The sequence below is a fragment of the Meriones unguiculatus genome, chromosome 10 (assembly GCF_030254825.1).
Source record: "Meriones unguiculatus strain TT.TT164.6M chromosome 10, Bangor_MerUng_6.1, whole genome shotgun sequence".
In the NCBI taxonomy this organism is placed as follows: Eukaryota; Metazoa; Chordata; class Mammalia; order Rodentia; family Muridae; genus Meriones; species Meriones unguiculatus.
In genome coordinates, this window is record NC_083358.1 from 83,873,491 (window position 1) to 83,890,631 (window position 17,141).

The window sequence follows — 17,141 nt, forward strand, 5'->3', positions numbered from 1 at the left end:
AACTGATTTCATGGAAACCTAGGAAATGCTTCCAAGTGAAGTTTGAACTGTGCAAACAGACTGTTGCGTGAAATACTTATGAAACTAATTCTTATCTCTTCCAACTCCAAATCATAAACATTAAAAATTGTATTATGTACGTTTTAAAGAATTTTATAGTAAGTAGAAAATGAATATGCAAAAACTACTGTACAGGCTAAGCTCTAAATAATATGTGCTTTACAAATGTGGACTGAGAGCTCAGTGGAAAAGCGCTGCCTGGCAAGTGGCCCTGGGTCCAACTATCCATTAGAAAAAAAAAAAAAAAAAAACTGTTGACTTTTACAAGACTTCAGCAGTTTGTGTCAATCAAATGGCCCCTCACACACTCTGTAATATATGTGACAGAAGCAGAGAGCTAACTGGGGAGTAAAACTGCCTGAAATATCTGAAATTAGTTCTTACTTCTTATACTTCTAAAACTGTATCTATTTCAGAAATCTGCTATTTCAGCATAATTTCTGAGTTTGTGAGAATCTATTCAAATCTATTCAAATGAAAACCCTCCACCGAAGTGTAAAGGTCTTTAGTTATACTTTTAAAAGGCCCTCTACAAAAACAGAACGGGAACATGTCTGGAACAGCTCTATCCTTAATTTCTAAAGTAAGATATACAACACACGTTATTTCTGTGCAGTTTGAACGGAGCATGATGACTTTAAAAGAAAGAGAGAGAGAGAGAGAGAGAGAGAGAGAGAGAGAGAGAGAAAAGGGGGGGGGAAGAAGGGAGAGGGGAGTGGAGGATTGCCCTGCCTCCCACGCCTCCTGAATATCTAGCATTCCTGGCAGGGAAGGAAGGCTTGCCTCGGACCAGCCAAAACCACCCAAAGCCAAAGCGCGCGTTCCCCATCCCTCACTTAAATACAGGGGAAAGAGAGAAACGAACACTGGCTGCCAGCATTGAGAGTGACAGACAAAAGACACAACAAACGAGATAATGTCAAAGAAGAAAGCCTTAAACAGGTAACAAGCCTACTCTCCAAAAAGGTGTCTGGTGAACTATCTCAAGGGTAAAAAACTGATAAGCCGAAACTGCCGTCAGCCACGGGAGTTCCGCCTTCAAAAGTCTTCAATCTTGAGGACAACCAAGCGCAGAAGTCTTCCAGCTAAAACCATCAGACATCCAAATGAGCCCAAACAGAATCAGCGCGCCCCATGGCAACGAGGGGCTCTGAAACAGACGTAGAACAATTCGGATGGAACGCCTGGAGTACGTCGGGACTGAACCGCCAACTTCAGTGACGCTCGCTGGCGGGGCCGACTGCTCGCGAGCACGGGTTCTGGGGCAAGGGCGCTGGGTTTAAGCCACCTTACTGTCAATGACCAACCTCAGCTTCCCTGTGCAAGAAATGAGCTGGAGGGTCACGGAGCAGTCCTGAGAACTAAAGGGGTTTCAAGCTGTGACCTTTCCGTACACTAACAGCGCGGCTTGGCTTTTACCATCTGCTCAGCCTTAGGTCGGTGCTCGCAGCCACAGTCCTACGCTCGGCGAGGACAAGCACCACCTACTCCCACCCAGACTCGACAGCAGCTCACGGGAAGCCCGACCCAGCGGCCTCTGGGAACCAGCGCCACTGCCCTCACTCACCGTGGGGTTCCATCCCGTATCCCCCGCGCCGACCCCGGGGACACACTCACGGCCTTGCGGCCGCCGCCGACGACTCACACTCGCTGCCTCCATCCCCCATGCCGGGCCGGGCAGCACTGAAGCGCCGCGCCAGCCGCAGCGCTGCTCCGCCCTGTCCCCACCCCCGGCCCAAGCCCCCCACCCCCTGGAGCCCAGCCCATTGGCTCACACTCGCAGGGGCGGAGGCAGGGGACAGGGTAGGTGGAGGAGCCCAGGGTGCAGCAGTCTGTCCACAGCTCCTGGCCTGACACGGTCTTCTCACAGAAGACAGCGCCTAGCCAAAGTCACCCGAGACCTGGATTTGGCTAATGGGTGTTCTCTGATTTAGAATCTGTATTTCCTGACCCACTTTCATTCTCTGTCGCCAAACCCCGAGTGATAAGGGCAGAAAATGTAGGGTCCACACAGGTAACATGCAGCACCGCCTTGCCCAACACCTACGCAACACCGAAACAAGACAATTATTCTGCCCCCTGTATAAAGTAAACACTTCCACGAGGGCCTGGGTTTGGCCAACTGCCTGTTCGAAATCACCTCAGGAGTAAAACGGGGGAGGAGTATGAAGGAATGATTTAAAAAGCAGCAAGGCCCTCAAAATACAAGGGCTCTTGAATTCAACACACCAAAAACTACGATACAAAAACATGGGGACGGTGCCTGTGAGAACAGTGCAGAGACAGAAAATGACCACGTGTGGGAGAAAAAAGGTCCCAGGTAGTTTTAACAGAGGTGGAAAGAAAGCGTGAATATAGTCGTAGGGCAACAAAAACCAAGGGAGAAACAAGCAAAGACAGAAGAAAGAAAAGAGTGGGACCCAAGAAGACCAGAAAATAAGAGGTGAATACCGAAGGGCCAAGTGAAGGATTGGGACAGAAGAAAATTCTGAAAAATAGACATTTAAGTCTTCCAGTTATTACAAGAGAAACAGTCCCTGTAGTGTAAATTGAAAAAATAAATATGGAATTGCTTGGTTACTTAGCGCCAAAGTGAATTTTTGAGATTCACACAAATGAACCCCTTCTACCCTCAAACACAATACCAAGTTTGTGCCACAAATATTCAGGAAACCGCAAAACCAAACTACCTTTTAATTGCACTGGGGGAAAAAATGTAGCAAAGACTCTGAGCATGAAAGGCCATGATGTCTGAACTTTTAAAGCAAGCTGCTAAGAGGAAAGGCATCCTCAAGAATAAAGGGGGCCGGAGCTACAGTTAAAAGCACACACCCGGAAGGAAATGTGAAGTCCTTTAGCTGCTCACACAGCCCCGAAAGTCTATTTAAAAAATACATCAGTTCTTGTCTTACTTATCTGCCATTGTATTTAACAAAGAAGACTGTGGGTTGCACACTACTGTAATCCTAGCATTTAGCAGCTAGGGGCAGGTGTATAAAGATTCCCAAGCCGGTCGTAGCTACACAGCGAGTTCCAGGCCAGCCTAGGCTACACGAGAGCCTATCTCATTGGCTTCCCACCCACCCAACAACAAAGAAGGTGTGTTCTGAATAAAATGGATCTGATTACGTCACTAAACAATAAGCTGACAAGTGCCTGGTAGAGAGAAAGGGGCAGGAGGAGTCGGGAGAGAGACAAAGAGAAGTGTAAAGAATGAGAAGGACAGCTGTGGAGAGGAGGGTGAGGAAGATAAAAAGACAGGGAATGAAAAAGTAAGAAGGAATTGGAGATAAAAAGCTAGGACAGAAAGACTACTTATCACTAGAGAAAAGAGGAGGGACACCTTGACGCAGAAAGTTCTGGGGAAAGAAGCCAGCGTGGCCTCTGAGTTGTTATCTAGCAACGATAGACTGAGAACAGAGGCTCCTTGGTCACATAGCTCCACATTTTTTAATTAAAAAAAAAAAAATTTTTTTTTTTTTTTTCTGTGACAGGGTTTCTCTGTGTAGCCTTGACTGTCCTGGACTTGCTTTGTAGACCAGGCTGGCCTGAAACTCACAGAGATCCCCTGCCTCTGCCTCCCTGAGTGCTGGGATAAAAAGTGGGTATCACCACACTGGGCAGCACCACAATGTTTTTTTCATATTTGCTTAAAATGTACTCATAAAGCTTCAAAGATAACTGTATCAAAATTGAAAACAACAATGTAGAAGACGTAAAAAGAATAAAACAAAAAAACAAAACAAAACAAAAAAAAAAACCCTTCCCTTAAACATCGCTGGAGAAGAATAGCACACCATGAACGACTTGTGAAAGCACTGGCCAATCCTAACTGAACGATACCAGCAGGAGAAGAAAGGGTTCTGAAGGCCAAGAAGGGACATCTAGAGAAGACAGTACGCGGCTCCATCCGTTCCACGTGGTAGTTAATATTTCCTACAGTACATCTGACTCTAACTATCCCCACCCCTATCCAAACTGCCAACTACTGTCCATAGCACCTGATACAGAACTGATCAATAAATATGACATGGTTAAATTCTAAATATGGTTGTTCATGGTAAATTTTTCTGTCTTACAATCTTAATCCTTCAATTGTCTAAAAACATATTAGCTAGTATTCTTCATTCAAAGGATGATGATATTTGCAGATATTCACAAAATAACTTCTAATAGTCACAAATTAACTGTCTTATATAAATCTCTTCTGATCTACATTTTAAAGTAATTTTATGTGGCACAAATAAATTTAACTACAAAAAGCACCACATTGAAATAATCTTTCTACTTACAATTATAAGGTTTATAATAAAATTATAAAGCTCACCCCGCAAAAGTAAAAGCCATCTTTGGATCTACTATAGGAATGCAACATCTCAAATTGTTCGACAAGTTTCAGAAAAACTTTTGTGGAAACAACTTATGATTGAAAATTATAGGTGGCAGCGGTACACGCCTTTAATCCCAGCACTTCGGAGGAAGAGGCAGGGAGATCTCTGAGTTTGAGGCCAGCCGGGTATACAGAGTTCCATGACAGCCAGGACAGCCGGGACTACACTGAGAAACCCTGTCTCGAAAATACAAACCAAAACAAAATTACCTGTGTTTCTACCATTTTCTGTTATGATTGTTTCTAGCATTTTTTTTCTCCTCTAAAACGGTAATTCACACTCTATATTGCCTGTTAATCATCTATCCTGTGAAGCATCAGGTTACAAACTTCTAAATTTTTCTTTATACACTCTCTTCAAAATGTCTATGGTACTAGGCTAATTATATTTGTATCTATAGTGGCGATAATACCCAAGTGCTAATTTTGTTAAATGTTTTCATATTCTGGAAGTAGACTGTATGGTTTAGGTGGTCTCATTTTTCATAGCAGAACATGGTCCTAAAAAGCATTTAACATCTGGAGTGATTTTTGGTTGTCACAATTGAGGAAGGGGTTCTACTGACATCTAGTGGGTAAAGGCCATGGACATGCTAAATACTTTCATTCACAAGACAACCTACTCTTAACAAAGTTAGCCAGCCTCAAATGGTCAAGATACTTTATATTTATATTTACACTTTGTAAGCTGTAAGACAGAAAAAAAAAACATGTCAAATTGTATCTCAGTATGCCCTCAGCAAAACCTGGATTATGACAATACAATTCCTTCAACAAAATGTTGCAAGAAAACAGAACACACATACACACACACATATATATATATATATAAAACCTTAAAAGACAGCCAGATATAATGGTGCATTCAGGTAGACCTGAATGTTCAAGACCAGCCTGGTTTGCAAAGTGAGACACTATTTTAAAAGAAAAGAAATCCTTAAAAGATAAAGTGCAGGAAATAACAGCAAATTTGTCCATTCACAGTAGTAAAAAAACAGAACAAAGTGAGGGGTAGAAAGATACTGTTTTCAAATATTAGATTACACAGAGCAAGGGAGAGAAGTATTTGAGAGATGCAATCACAAACCAATGAAATAAACTACAATCTCTGAACAGTTTACTTAAAGTTCTAAGTTTACAATATGTATTAAAATCTCTGAAAGTGTAACTAATAAGCTAATAGCTATTATAAACAGAATTTTTAAATTAATCCAAAAGAAAGCAAAATAAGAAAAGGAAACCATTAACTGGTGGGACAAATAAAAAGCAATAATCAATAACAACGTTAAATATACTCTAAATATCCCAGGAAAAGCAAGATTGGGGCTATAAGCAAAGTTTACTACCAAAATACTTGTCTGGCATGCACGAGACCCTAGAGGATTCAACCAAATAAAAATAGTTCTAGGGAGGTGAGCTAGATTCTCAAATTAAGTAAAATAGCAAATCTGACTGCATCCTGCCAACAATAATATATCTGAAATATAAATACATATATATTAAAAAAAAACAGAAAAAAGATACAACATCTAAATATGAACCACAAGAAAGCAAAAGTGGTTCTATGATACCTGACAAGGAATTGTACCAAACATAGCATGTTGTATTTAATGATAATTAAATAATAATGGTGAGAAGCCATTTCTCATAAAGCCATACAATCCTAAGGGAATATGTCTCTATAATGGAGTCTGAGATGTACGAGACAAACCCTGACAGCCCTGTGGGTTAAAATTCCAGAACTTCTCTCAGGGTCAGTACACTAAAACCATAACATTATCAGGGCTATACAAGACCTGAGAAAGACAATATTACTGAATTTAATAAGACAGACTTTTACAAAAATTCTGTACCCAAATGGCAGAATACACATTGTTTCAAATGTACCTGGGACAGTCACTAAAATAGGCCATATATGGTATTATGCAACTAATCCCAGGAAGTAACTGAAATAATGTAGTCTAAGTTTTCTAACCTAGGCAAGATTAAATGTAAAATCCACAGCATAAAGACATATGTAGAATTGCCAAATATTTGTTAATTACAAAATATGTTTTCAATCCAGAGGCCAAATTTCCACATGCTAAATTTTTAAATATTTTAATTGAATGAAAATAAAAACATTCTAATATATGAAGATTAAATGGTTAAAAACTCTGATTAGAGAAATATACAGTTTGGGATGCTTTATTTTCCAGAATCTAAAATCAGTCATATCAGCTTCCAATTTAAGAACTTAGAAAAAAAAGTAAATTAAAATCAAAGTATTTCAAGAGAAATAATAATAGCAGAAATTACACTGTCAGTTGTGACACATGCCTTTAATACCAGCAGCAGTAGGTAGATTTCTGAGTTCAAGGCCAGCCTGGTCTCCCCAGTGAGTTCCAGGTCAACCAGGGCTACACAGAGACACCCTGCCTCAAAAGAACAAAACAAAACAAAAACAAAAACAAACAAACAAACAAACAAACAAAAAACCCAAATCAACCACAACAATAATAAAAATCAGTGGAAAAAATAAGGCTGAAAATATAGGCAAAAGATAGCTAATTCAGAAGATTAACCAAACCGATAAATATCTAGTTAGACTGATCAAGAAATAAAGATAGTAATAAATATCATTAAAGACCCAACAGACATTAAAAGGCTACAAAGGAATTTTACAATTACTTTAAATTAAACGGCTCAAAGAAACCCAACAAGAGAAAAAAAAATCTAAGTAGTTTTACACATGTTAACAAACTGAATTCATAATCTAAAACTTCCTGTAACAAAAACTGCAAATCTAGAAGTTTTTATTGATAAAAATCCATTAAACCAGAAAAAAATATATATACATACCAACACTTGCAAAACAGAGGAAGTAAGAATCTTCCCAAATATTTTTGAGGCAGTGTTCCCAATATTAAAATCAAACAATGATACTACAATAAAATTACAGATCAAATTCTTAAATACAGTATTTATACATAAGGTGCAACACTATCATAGTTAAAAAGAGCTTTTTCCAGGAATTCAAGTTTAACATTCACTAGATCTCATGTGACCACTGCAACAGATGCAGAAGTATCTAACAAAATTCATTGTCCATTCATGACCATGATAAAGTCAGCAAAATTCAAACAGAAGGGGATCTCTTCAACCTGATAAAAGGCATTTTACAAAAAGCCTACAGCCACCATCACAGCTAATGGTTAAAATACTGTTGTTAATGAAAGTTTAAAGCAGTACAGTAAATAAAATACATTCAGATTAAAAGAGAAGTAAACAGCTTTGCTCAGGTGCAAATTTGTGGGCCTAAAAAATCTCTGAAGAATGTATCAGCTGCTACATTTAACAGAACCAGGTCAGAACTATCCAGGACAGAAGAAGGCCGGGGTAAAGCGGCAAGCAGAAACCAGCAAGGATCCATTCATTTCTCTGCTCTCAACCAGGAATGTGATGTGACCAGTAACTGCCTTGACTTCCCTCTATGATGGACTGTAAGTTGGAATTTGTGAGTGAAATAAACCCTTTCCTGTCCTAGGCTGCTTTTAGTCATGGTTTTATTAGAGCTACAGGAATGAAACTAGAGAATCTAGCATTCACTATGTAGCCCAGGTTGGTCTTGAACTCATGGAAATTCTTCTCTCTCAAATTATACAGTGTCAAGAAATCATTGTGACTCTCTTATTTTTCCTTTTTATTTTTTTTAACAGAAATTTCCAAGTTGAGCTAAATGTTTTTCTTTTCTTTTCTTTTCTTTTCTTTTCTTTTCTTTCTTTCTTCCTTTTCCCTCCCCCTTCCCTTTCCTTTCCTTTTCCTTTCAAGACAGGGCCTTATCTCTAGATGTCCTGGAACTCAGAGCTCTGCCTGCCTCTGTCTCCTAAGTACTGGGATTACACTCAGCCTGAGCTTAAATTATAAATTAAAATGGTAAATATATCAAACAACCAAATTAAATCTTTAAAAATTTTTTTTTCACAAAAGGTAGTCTTGCAAGAAATAATTGATATCCATATATGAGGAAAATAAGTATCAACCCTTACTTCACAGTATACCACTTTACTTAACAGTTACCGTAGTCCTAAGTGTAGAATCTAAAATACCAATTCTTCAAATCCAGGGGAAAGAAGCAGATGCCCATTTTTAAAAGGATATTTTTAGGATTACAATCATGTTTATGTATTGTATATAAATAATACAATAGATATAAATATAAAAATGGTTTTCAGCCATGGGAGCAATATTCAGCAGGGGACTCAGTTTGGCCTTTAAGCCTAAAATATTTACCATCTGTGCCTAAAAATTCCAGGACATTTTTCGAAACTATAGGCAAAAACATAGGAAATAATTTCTCTGACAGACTCAAAAAGCAAGAACCAGAAAAGAGCACATTAGCAAATTGAATGAAAATTAACTTTAATTCTTTTAAAGATCCTGTTAAAATATAAACTGCAAGCTAAAATTGGAAAAAAACGACCAAGGGTTTACTCTAAATTATATCAAGAACTCTTACAAAATAAGTAAGGTCATAATGAAGGAATACTGTATAGAAGGAGATACACAGCTGCGACCAGTGTTCCATATGCAGAAAACACACTTTTAAACTAAACCAAGATCTAATAATCACAAGAAATTTCAGTTTCTTGTGAAACAGAAATATTTCATCTAAACCAAAATATTACATGTTGTTGAGAATGTTGATCACCAGTAACTGCAATACAGTAAGTACTGCTATGCAAGATGCACAATCAGAGGAAAACAGTCTGGCAGCTCCACATTTCTCATTTACATACCCACAAAAAATAAAAACATACATTCACCCCAAATCTTGTTCACAAAATTTTGGAAAGTATTCAGAAACTGCAAACAGCCAATATTTCTCAACAGCCAAGCCAATAAAGTGTGGTACAGTCTTAACAAATACAATACCACACTTAACAAAACATGCCCATGGCAGCAAGAACTCATCAATGAATCTTAAAAGCACTGTGTTCGGGCTGGAGAGGAGGTTCCATGGTTAAGGACACTTACTGCTCTTGTAAGGACTGGGGTTGGGTTCACAGCGCCCACGCGGCGGCTTTCAACCATCGTACCTCCAGTTCCAAAGAATCTGGCACCCTCCTCTGGCCTTCTCGGGCACCAGGCATGCATGTTGCGCACAAACACACACTCAGTGTACTCATACACATAAAAAAAAATAAGTAAGTCTATAACACACCACACACGCACACACTTAAAACATTATACTAAATTTTTACAAAGGTCAAAAATGTAAAGAAGCAAGTTACGTCTATTAGCATAATTACATTAATATGAAAGTTTAGAGACACGAAAGTTAGTATTTAGTGGCAACCAGCATTATAACTGGTTGTCTATGGACAGGGTAATATATTGATGTGGAAGACACTGCAGATTAGCATGAGCATGAATACATTTTAGAAAGAAGCAAACATTTTTAGTATAATAGTGATTACATGGGCACAAATAATTTGTCAAAACTCAAAATGTATACTTATGAAACAAATTCTATTATATATAAATTATGTACTAATAAATTATGTGTAGTCCGTGTGTATATATCAATTACAGTATATAAACCTTCTCTGTGCATTGATTCAAGCTTTTAATAAATGACCTATAATTTGACTAAACACTGGACTGAATTACAAAAATGCTGGTGTTATATTAATCATTCATTTTGGAAACAGATGCTGAAATATTCATGAATAAAATAATGTGATGTCTAAGATTTCTGTCAAAATAACAGAGGACTGACTGAAGGGGGGGCGGGATTAAAAATAGAAGACTGGCCAGGCTTTGTGATATACGCCTACAATCCCAGACACTCCAGTTGGGGGACAGCAAGTTCAGCAATTTTGCAAGATACACTCTCAAAATCAAAGACATATCATTTTTTATTTATTACAATTTATTCACTGTGTATCCCAGCTGTAGCCCTCTTCCTCATTCCCTCCCAATTCTGTCTTCCCTCCCTCTTCTCCCCCTATGCCTCTCCCCTAGTCCACTGATAGGAGAGGTCCTCCTCCCCTTCCATCTGACCCTAGCCTATCAGTTCTCATCAGGACTGGCCTCTGTGGCCTGGCAGGGCTGCTCCCCCAACCAAAGACATATCTTAAAAGGCTTTGGGGGTAAATGCTCAGTAGTAGAGCACTTGCCTAGTATTTTTGAGCTCCTGAGTTCTCCTCAGTACTGGGGAAAGAAGCTGTTCATAAATGGATATATTGTGAAGCTGAGGCTGGGTATAGAGGAATTCTTAATATTATTTGATCTACTTTCATATATGCTTGAAAATCTTCCATATAAAAAAATTTTTTTTTTCATAGAGTCTGCATAACAGATGTACTTTGGGATCTCAAGAGTCTCCCCACCAGTCCAATCACTGTATTTCCTTTCATTCTCTGCTTCCCATTTTCCCTTCAGAAGCCAGATAGGTATACACAAAATCAAACACATCAAGCAAAAGCATGACAGATTAATTATAAGCAAAACTATATAATGTTGTGTCTGAACATCTCCTTCCCTAGTATGTTTAGGTGGGTTGGAGAGATGGCTCAGCAGTTTAGAGCACTTACTGCTCTTGAAGAGGTCCTGGGTTTGGTTCCCAGCACCCAGATGGCAGCTCAAAACCATCTGTATCTCTAGTTCCCAGGAATATGTTACCTTCTGGAAATTTCACAGGCGCCTGCACACATGTGGTGCACAAACACACACTCAGGCACACACATATGCATAAAATAAACATTTCGAGAACGTGTTAAGTATCTATTGCCTTTTAAAAAGGGAGACTGGTATTTGATAGCTTTCTCAGGAACACTCTCTGACACCTCTTGAGACTATTTCTTATGGCAGTAGTACCCCCATGCCAATTCTCTGAACAAGGTGGTTCACTTTCTTATCATAGCAGTAACAAAGAGAAACAACAATGCTAACCCTCCACAAAAATTTTATTATAACAGAACGCTCTGCTAACCAGCCTTGTTTCTTTACCCACAAACATATGTGACACGTATGTGTGTGTGAGAGAGATAGAGAATTTAAACAAACAACATAAGCAAAGGAAACAGCCCTGAATGCTCTAAAGCAGAACTGTATCAGTGACATCCTGGTATATAGTGGTGATAACCTGAAATTCTGCCCAGAAGAGTCTTTCCACTATATATTTACTTAAAACTAATTCTCCGGACCTTCAAACTCATACAAAACACTTCTTCCAAGAAACCTTTTCATTCTATCCACTACACCAAACCCTCTATTTTCCTATAGGACATTTAACAAATTCTTTCTTTCAAGATACCAATAATATTATGCCTTGAGCTATATTCCATATTATCTATTGTTAATAAATGAAAAGGTTCTACAGGATTCTACCTAGCTTAGTGAACTGTTAGGTTTACTCAGTGAATGCTGAATATTTTATCAGTGGCATAAGAATACAAATCCTTTCTCAAGGGGCTGGAGAGATGGCTCAGCAGTTAAGGGCACTGACTGCTTTTCCAGCAGGACTCGGATTCAAATCCCAGCATTCACATAGCAGCTCAAAACTGTCTGTAACTCCAATATCTAACACTTTTACATAGATATACATGCGGGCAAATCACCAATGCACATCAAATAAAGCGATATAAACTTTTAAAAAATCATTTCAGGAAGCCTTCTGTGCAAAAACAGCTTTACAGTAGAGATGTGAGGGTTCTGGTAATCCAGGTGTGTTCTATTTCAAGAGAAATGGAAATAAACAGCCAACATACATCCACCAAACAATGCTTTCTTCTCAGCCAAAGTTCCATTTTCTGCTAATTTGGGGATTGAAACATCTGGGCCTAAGTTGCTGGAGTTCCCTCTCAAGCTTCTCCAAATCATGAGACCAGCGCTACAAGACTGTAAGGGTAAATGAGGCTTAAGTGTCAGGGCTCCTTACTTGCGCAGTACTTGAAGCATTTCTAAGTAGGCATTTCTGGCAAACTGCCTAAAGAAATCAAGAAGAAAACGACCTAAATCTCGTATTGGGATTTATTCACTCATTTTAACTATTCCTTCGTATCTAAACCTGGATTCTTTTTCACAAAGAGGTAACCCCTTTCCCCAAATTCAATGAGAAGGCATCATGGAATTCACAAAGGAGAGAACAAGTAAACAAAACAAAACCTGCAGGGCTCCACTGTGGTCTTTGAACTTTCGAAAAATGCATATTTCCCCTCTTCTTAAAAGACACACGGTCAGAACATGTTAAAAGATCCAAAAGAACTCGGTGTGAAACCCAATCCTTGATCCCCACAGACAGACAGTGGTGAAAAAAAAAAAAAAATGAGATAAACTTGAGGAATTGGCAAAAAAGGCTCCAAGACCAGGAGCTTGGTTTTGTGGAAGCAAGGTCCTCCAGGACACCAGGTTTCCATCAAAGACCAAGTCCTGAGACATTCTCAGCAATAAAACCTTCAGGGGCAGGCTGCCCTGATGGTAGCTGTAATCTCTCAGTTTATCTATTCCAAGTCTGCAAAGAGCACGGTTTACCCTAGGGCCACAGCTGGGGAAAGGGTGACCAGAACCCAAGGAATGCAAGGAGGAAAGTGACAGGAACGCCAGGGAGCGCGGGGGGTGGGGGGACAGGGCATCAGAGGGAAGAGGGGTGTCTGACAAACAGCCGGCTGCAGGACGAGAAGTGCCAGGAGGAAACGTGAGGACGGAGCGGGAGGAGTCCGTCCGGGCGCCCGAGTGCTCCGGGCAGGCGCGCGCGGTGGCTGGGGAAGAGCCCGGGGCTGCCGATCGCCCGCCGACCGGACCCGGGATGAGGACGGTCCCTCCCGCGAGCCGACGCGGATCCCCGCCCCGGCCCCGGGGCCCCCGCCTCCCGGACCCCCAACCCCAAAGCGCCCGCCGGGCCCCGAGGCACGGCGGGAGCACGCGCCGCCTCCCCTCACTCACCGCGGGGCTCCATCCCGCGTCCCCGGCGCCAGACTAACGCTCACGACCGCCGAGCCCTCAGCCAGCTGGAGCTCGACGGCCCCATCCTCCCCCGCGCCCCCCACGGCTGGCCCGCGGACGCTGGGTCGAGCTGCAGCCGCCGCCGCCCCTGCAGCCACCGCCGCCGTCGCCGCCGCCGCGACCGCGACCGCGCCAGCCGCGGACGCCCCGCCCTCGCCCCGCCCACCCTCGCCTCGCGCCCCACGCCTCACGCTTCACGCCCCCGGAGGCCCGCCTCCTGGAGCCCAGCCCATTGGCCCGTGCCCCAAGGGGGCGGGGTCACTGCTGCGGGAGGGGCGGGGGACCATAACAGGTGTGGTGGGGCAGGGAGGGTTTACTTCCTCACCAAGGGTGCTTGACTTGATCAGGGCCCCAAAGTCCCGGGGTACTGGTTGGCAGTCGGGGACCCACCAAGGGAGAAGCGACTCTTTCTTAGCTCCACGTGGGAGCCACTCCGTCTGTCCTGGTTTAGTTGGCCATTTTTCAGGAGGGCGCAATGAATACTTCCCAGTAAGGACTCTCTTGTTCCACCATCCTTTTAATATTCAGAACCAAATCTATGACACGCTTTGAAAATGTCCTGCTCTTCTTTCCTCAACCGTGGAAAACTAAATTACTCAGTTACATCAGCTATCACGCGCAGTGTCTGGCTGCATAGATGTGTTAGATAAATGTCAATTAACTATACATCCCTCCAATCGTACAACGTACTTCTTACCGTCAAATGTTTCAGATAATAGGACCATTAACATGATTGGTGGGGATAAGCAACAACAAAACCCATGTACAGATATTGGATTATATATCACACACAAAGAGGGAAATGTATAGCGTGTCACACATATAATTTACACTTACCTATACCAAGAATATCTCTCCTGTTGTTGGCGCCGAGACATTACAGTCCCGGAATATTAATTGACAAATAAGTAAACTTATAGAAAGGTGTCTTATCTACTTTTCTTGTGGCTGTGATAAAACAGCCTGATAAAAACAACTTCAGGAAAGGTTTACTTTAGCCCGCAGTTCAAGTCTGGGAAATCAAAGCAGCAGGAGCTTGAAACAGCTGTTCACTTACATTCACGGTCAAAAGAGGAGAGCAAAGAATGAATGCTAGCCCTCAACTCACCTTCTTTGCTTTTGTACATTCCATAACCCCCCCGCCTAGGGAATAGCACCACCCACCGTGGGCAAGCTGCCCCACGTTGGTCAGCATAATCAAGATAATGTCCACAGGTACACCCAGAGGCCCAGCCTTTTAGGTGGTTCTAACTCCTGTCTGTTGGGCCACAGTCAAGAATGGAGTAGTGTGAGAACTGAGTGCTTGTGAGAAAACTCCAAGAAACCAAGACAAGAGTCTTGTGACCTCAGTTTCTATAAAAACACAGAATGGAAGCGGGGTGGTGGTGGCACATACCCAGCACTCTGGAGGCAGAGGCAAGTGGACCTCTGTGAGTTCAAGGTCAGCCCGATCAATGTAGTGAGTTCCAAGACAGCCAGAGATACACAGAAAAACCCTGTCTTGAAAAACCAAACCAAACACACCAAAATAATACAGACTTGTTCTTAGATTATGCTCTCATGGCCCTCCCACGTGTATCAGATAGGAGTGATTTTTCTTCAGATTGTTCATTACAACTGGCTATTGTTTTTTTTGTTTATACGCCTCTGTGGAAAAACATGTTTTGCAGCATTCGGCTTCTCTGCCGGCTGCATGCAGCTCGTCCACTATGTGCAGCTTGCTCTTGTGATTGTGTGCTTTACTTGTGTGACTCCTTTTTTTTTTTATTTTTCAATGCAGTTTATTCAGGAACCTTGAACAATCCTCGGACCCTGGGGTGTGACTCCTTTTAATCCTCAGAGTACCAACTGTCTGATGCGCTGAATAAAGTTGGCTCTTGCATAAGACTTCAGTCCATCTCATTTAGTCACTCCATTGTCCCAGGTCCCACTGACTCTAGAGAGGTGACATTGTCATGTTGACAACTAACACTAACTAGCACTAAGAATACTTAAAAAAAAAACCCTCAATTTCATGTTTCTCTTAAATCTTTTCTAAATGTATAATAGATACATTTGCTATGTTCTCTCTTGGTATCTATCTGTCTCTGTGTCTCTCTGTCTCTGTCTCTTTCTCTCTTTCTGCTTTTTTGAGACAAGGTTTGTGTAGCCCTGACTGTCCTAGAACTCATTCTTCTAACCAGGCTGGCCTTGAACTCACAGAGATCTGCTTGCCTCAATCTCCTGAGTGCTGAGATTAAAGGCGTGTACCGCCCCTACCCGGCCATAAAGTACAATTATTAACTGACAAAAATAAATAAATAAATAAACAAACGTAAGAAATCTGTCTGGTAGAAGTGACTGTGTTTGCAAAAACATCCTAACCAACAAAGGTCAATACCTCTATTAGATTCTCCAAAATGTCCCAGATTATGCCCTGAATCATGCTATATAAACAAATAAGTAAATGGTTGCTGGTTAAAGTGACTCACGATCATGGTTTTGGAGGTCAGGAATAAACAAACAAACAAACAAAACCCAGACTAATTTTTATTCCTTTTACAAATACGTACTGAATACTTCTACTATGTCAGGCATTGTTCTAAGCACAGCAGGTACATTAGGGAACTTTCAATCCACTTCCAGTGTCTCCTCAACCATGATTAAAGGCCTGGAAGAGAGGAAGAAATAACGCAAACTTTCAGAGGTGATCTAGCAGGCACCCCAGACTGCTGCTGCCCTTGACCTCGCTCCTGGAGCATTTAGAAAGACTGAAGAAAACCTGACAGGCCACAGGGAGCACAAAGGCTTCAGATTCCAGAGTGGACAAAACTCACCAAACAGGTTATCAATCCTGATTCATTCCATGATCGTTATAACTGAGAATCAAGGAATCAATTAGTTCACGTGCTGGAAATGAATACGAAAGAAACTGCAAACATTCACAGATCCTGTGCTGTCATGAGGAGAGGAAATGAGCTAAGAATGAGAAAATTTAAGAAAAAGTTAAATGAGTATTCAGATATTCTCACTGTGGAATAGATTCAGGTATTAGTGCTATGACTAGATTACAGCATTATTTTTATGTTATACACATTCTTGTAGAACTTTAAAAAATTTAAAGTGTGTGTGTGTGTGTGTGTGTGTGTGTGTGTGCAGTACACTTGGATTCCAGAAGGGGGCATCAGATCACCTTGGAGCTGGCGTTATAGGTATTTATGTGCTGCTTAACAGGGGTGCTGGGAACCTCTCTTAGACCTTTGAAATATTAAGAAGCGCTCTTAACCTTTGAGCCAGCTCTCCAGCTCTTATGAACTTTCAGTGGCATAAACCTCTATGCGTTTGCTTCCACTGCAGCCTATTTCCATGTACACTGATATACTGCCATAATCCCAGTGCTTGGGAGACAGAGGCAGGTGGATCAGGAGTTTAAGGCCAATCTTTGCAAACGCTAGCCTGGGCAGCAGGAGACCCTGTCTCTAAACAACAACAACAACAACAAAAGATCTCTGTGCTTGAGCTATTCCATACTATGTTCCTATGTAATAACATAATATCCAAAGTGAGAAAGGAAAATACCTTAAAAATAAAGTCAGTGAGAAAAAAAAAAGAAAGGTCAGAGGCATTAGGAATGCAGTAATTAACACCACAACAAAAATGCAGGGTGGTGGCCAACCTGCCCTACAGAGTGAGTTCTAGGACAGCCAGGGATACACAGAGAAAC

The 17,141-nt window shown here is 41.3% G+C and overlaps 1 protein-coding gene across 3 annotated transcripts in view; it reads right to left on the minus strand.

Moving 5' to 3' along the window:
* Arhgap29 (Rho GTPase activating protein 29) overlaps positions 1-13,539 on the minus strand; it is a 66,809-nt gene extending 53,270 nt beyond the window's left edge. The window contains exon 1 of one of the 3 annotated variants that reach the window (XM_060392804.1): positions 13,379-13,539. In XM_060392804.1, coding sequence (XP_060248787.1) covers positions 13,379-13,391 — 13 coding nt within the window. In that variant the 5' untranslated portion in view covers positions 13,392-13,539. Of the gene's footprint in view, positions 1-1,627; positions 1,759-13,378 lie in introns of those variants that run through there. The other 2 variants (XM_021645008.2, XM_021645007.2) reach the window with 2 other exon arrangements.
* Positions 13,540-17,141: the final 3,602 nt, after the last annotated feature.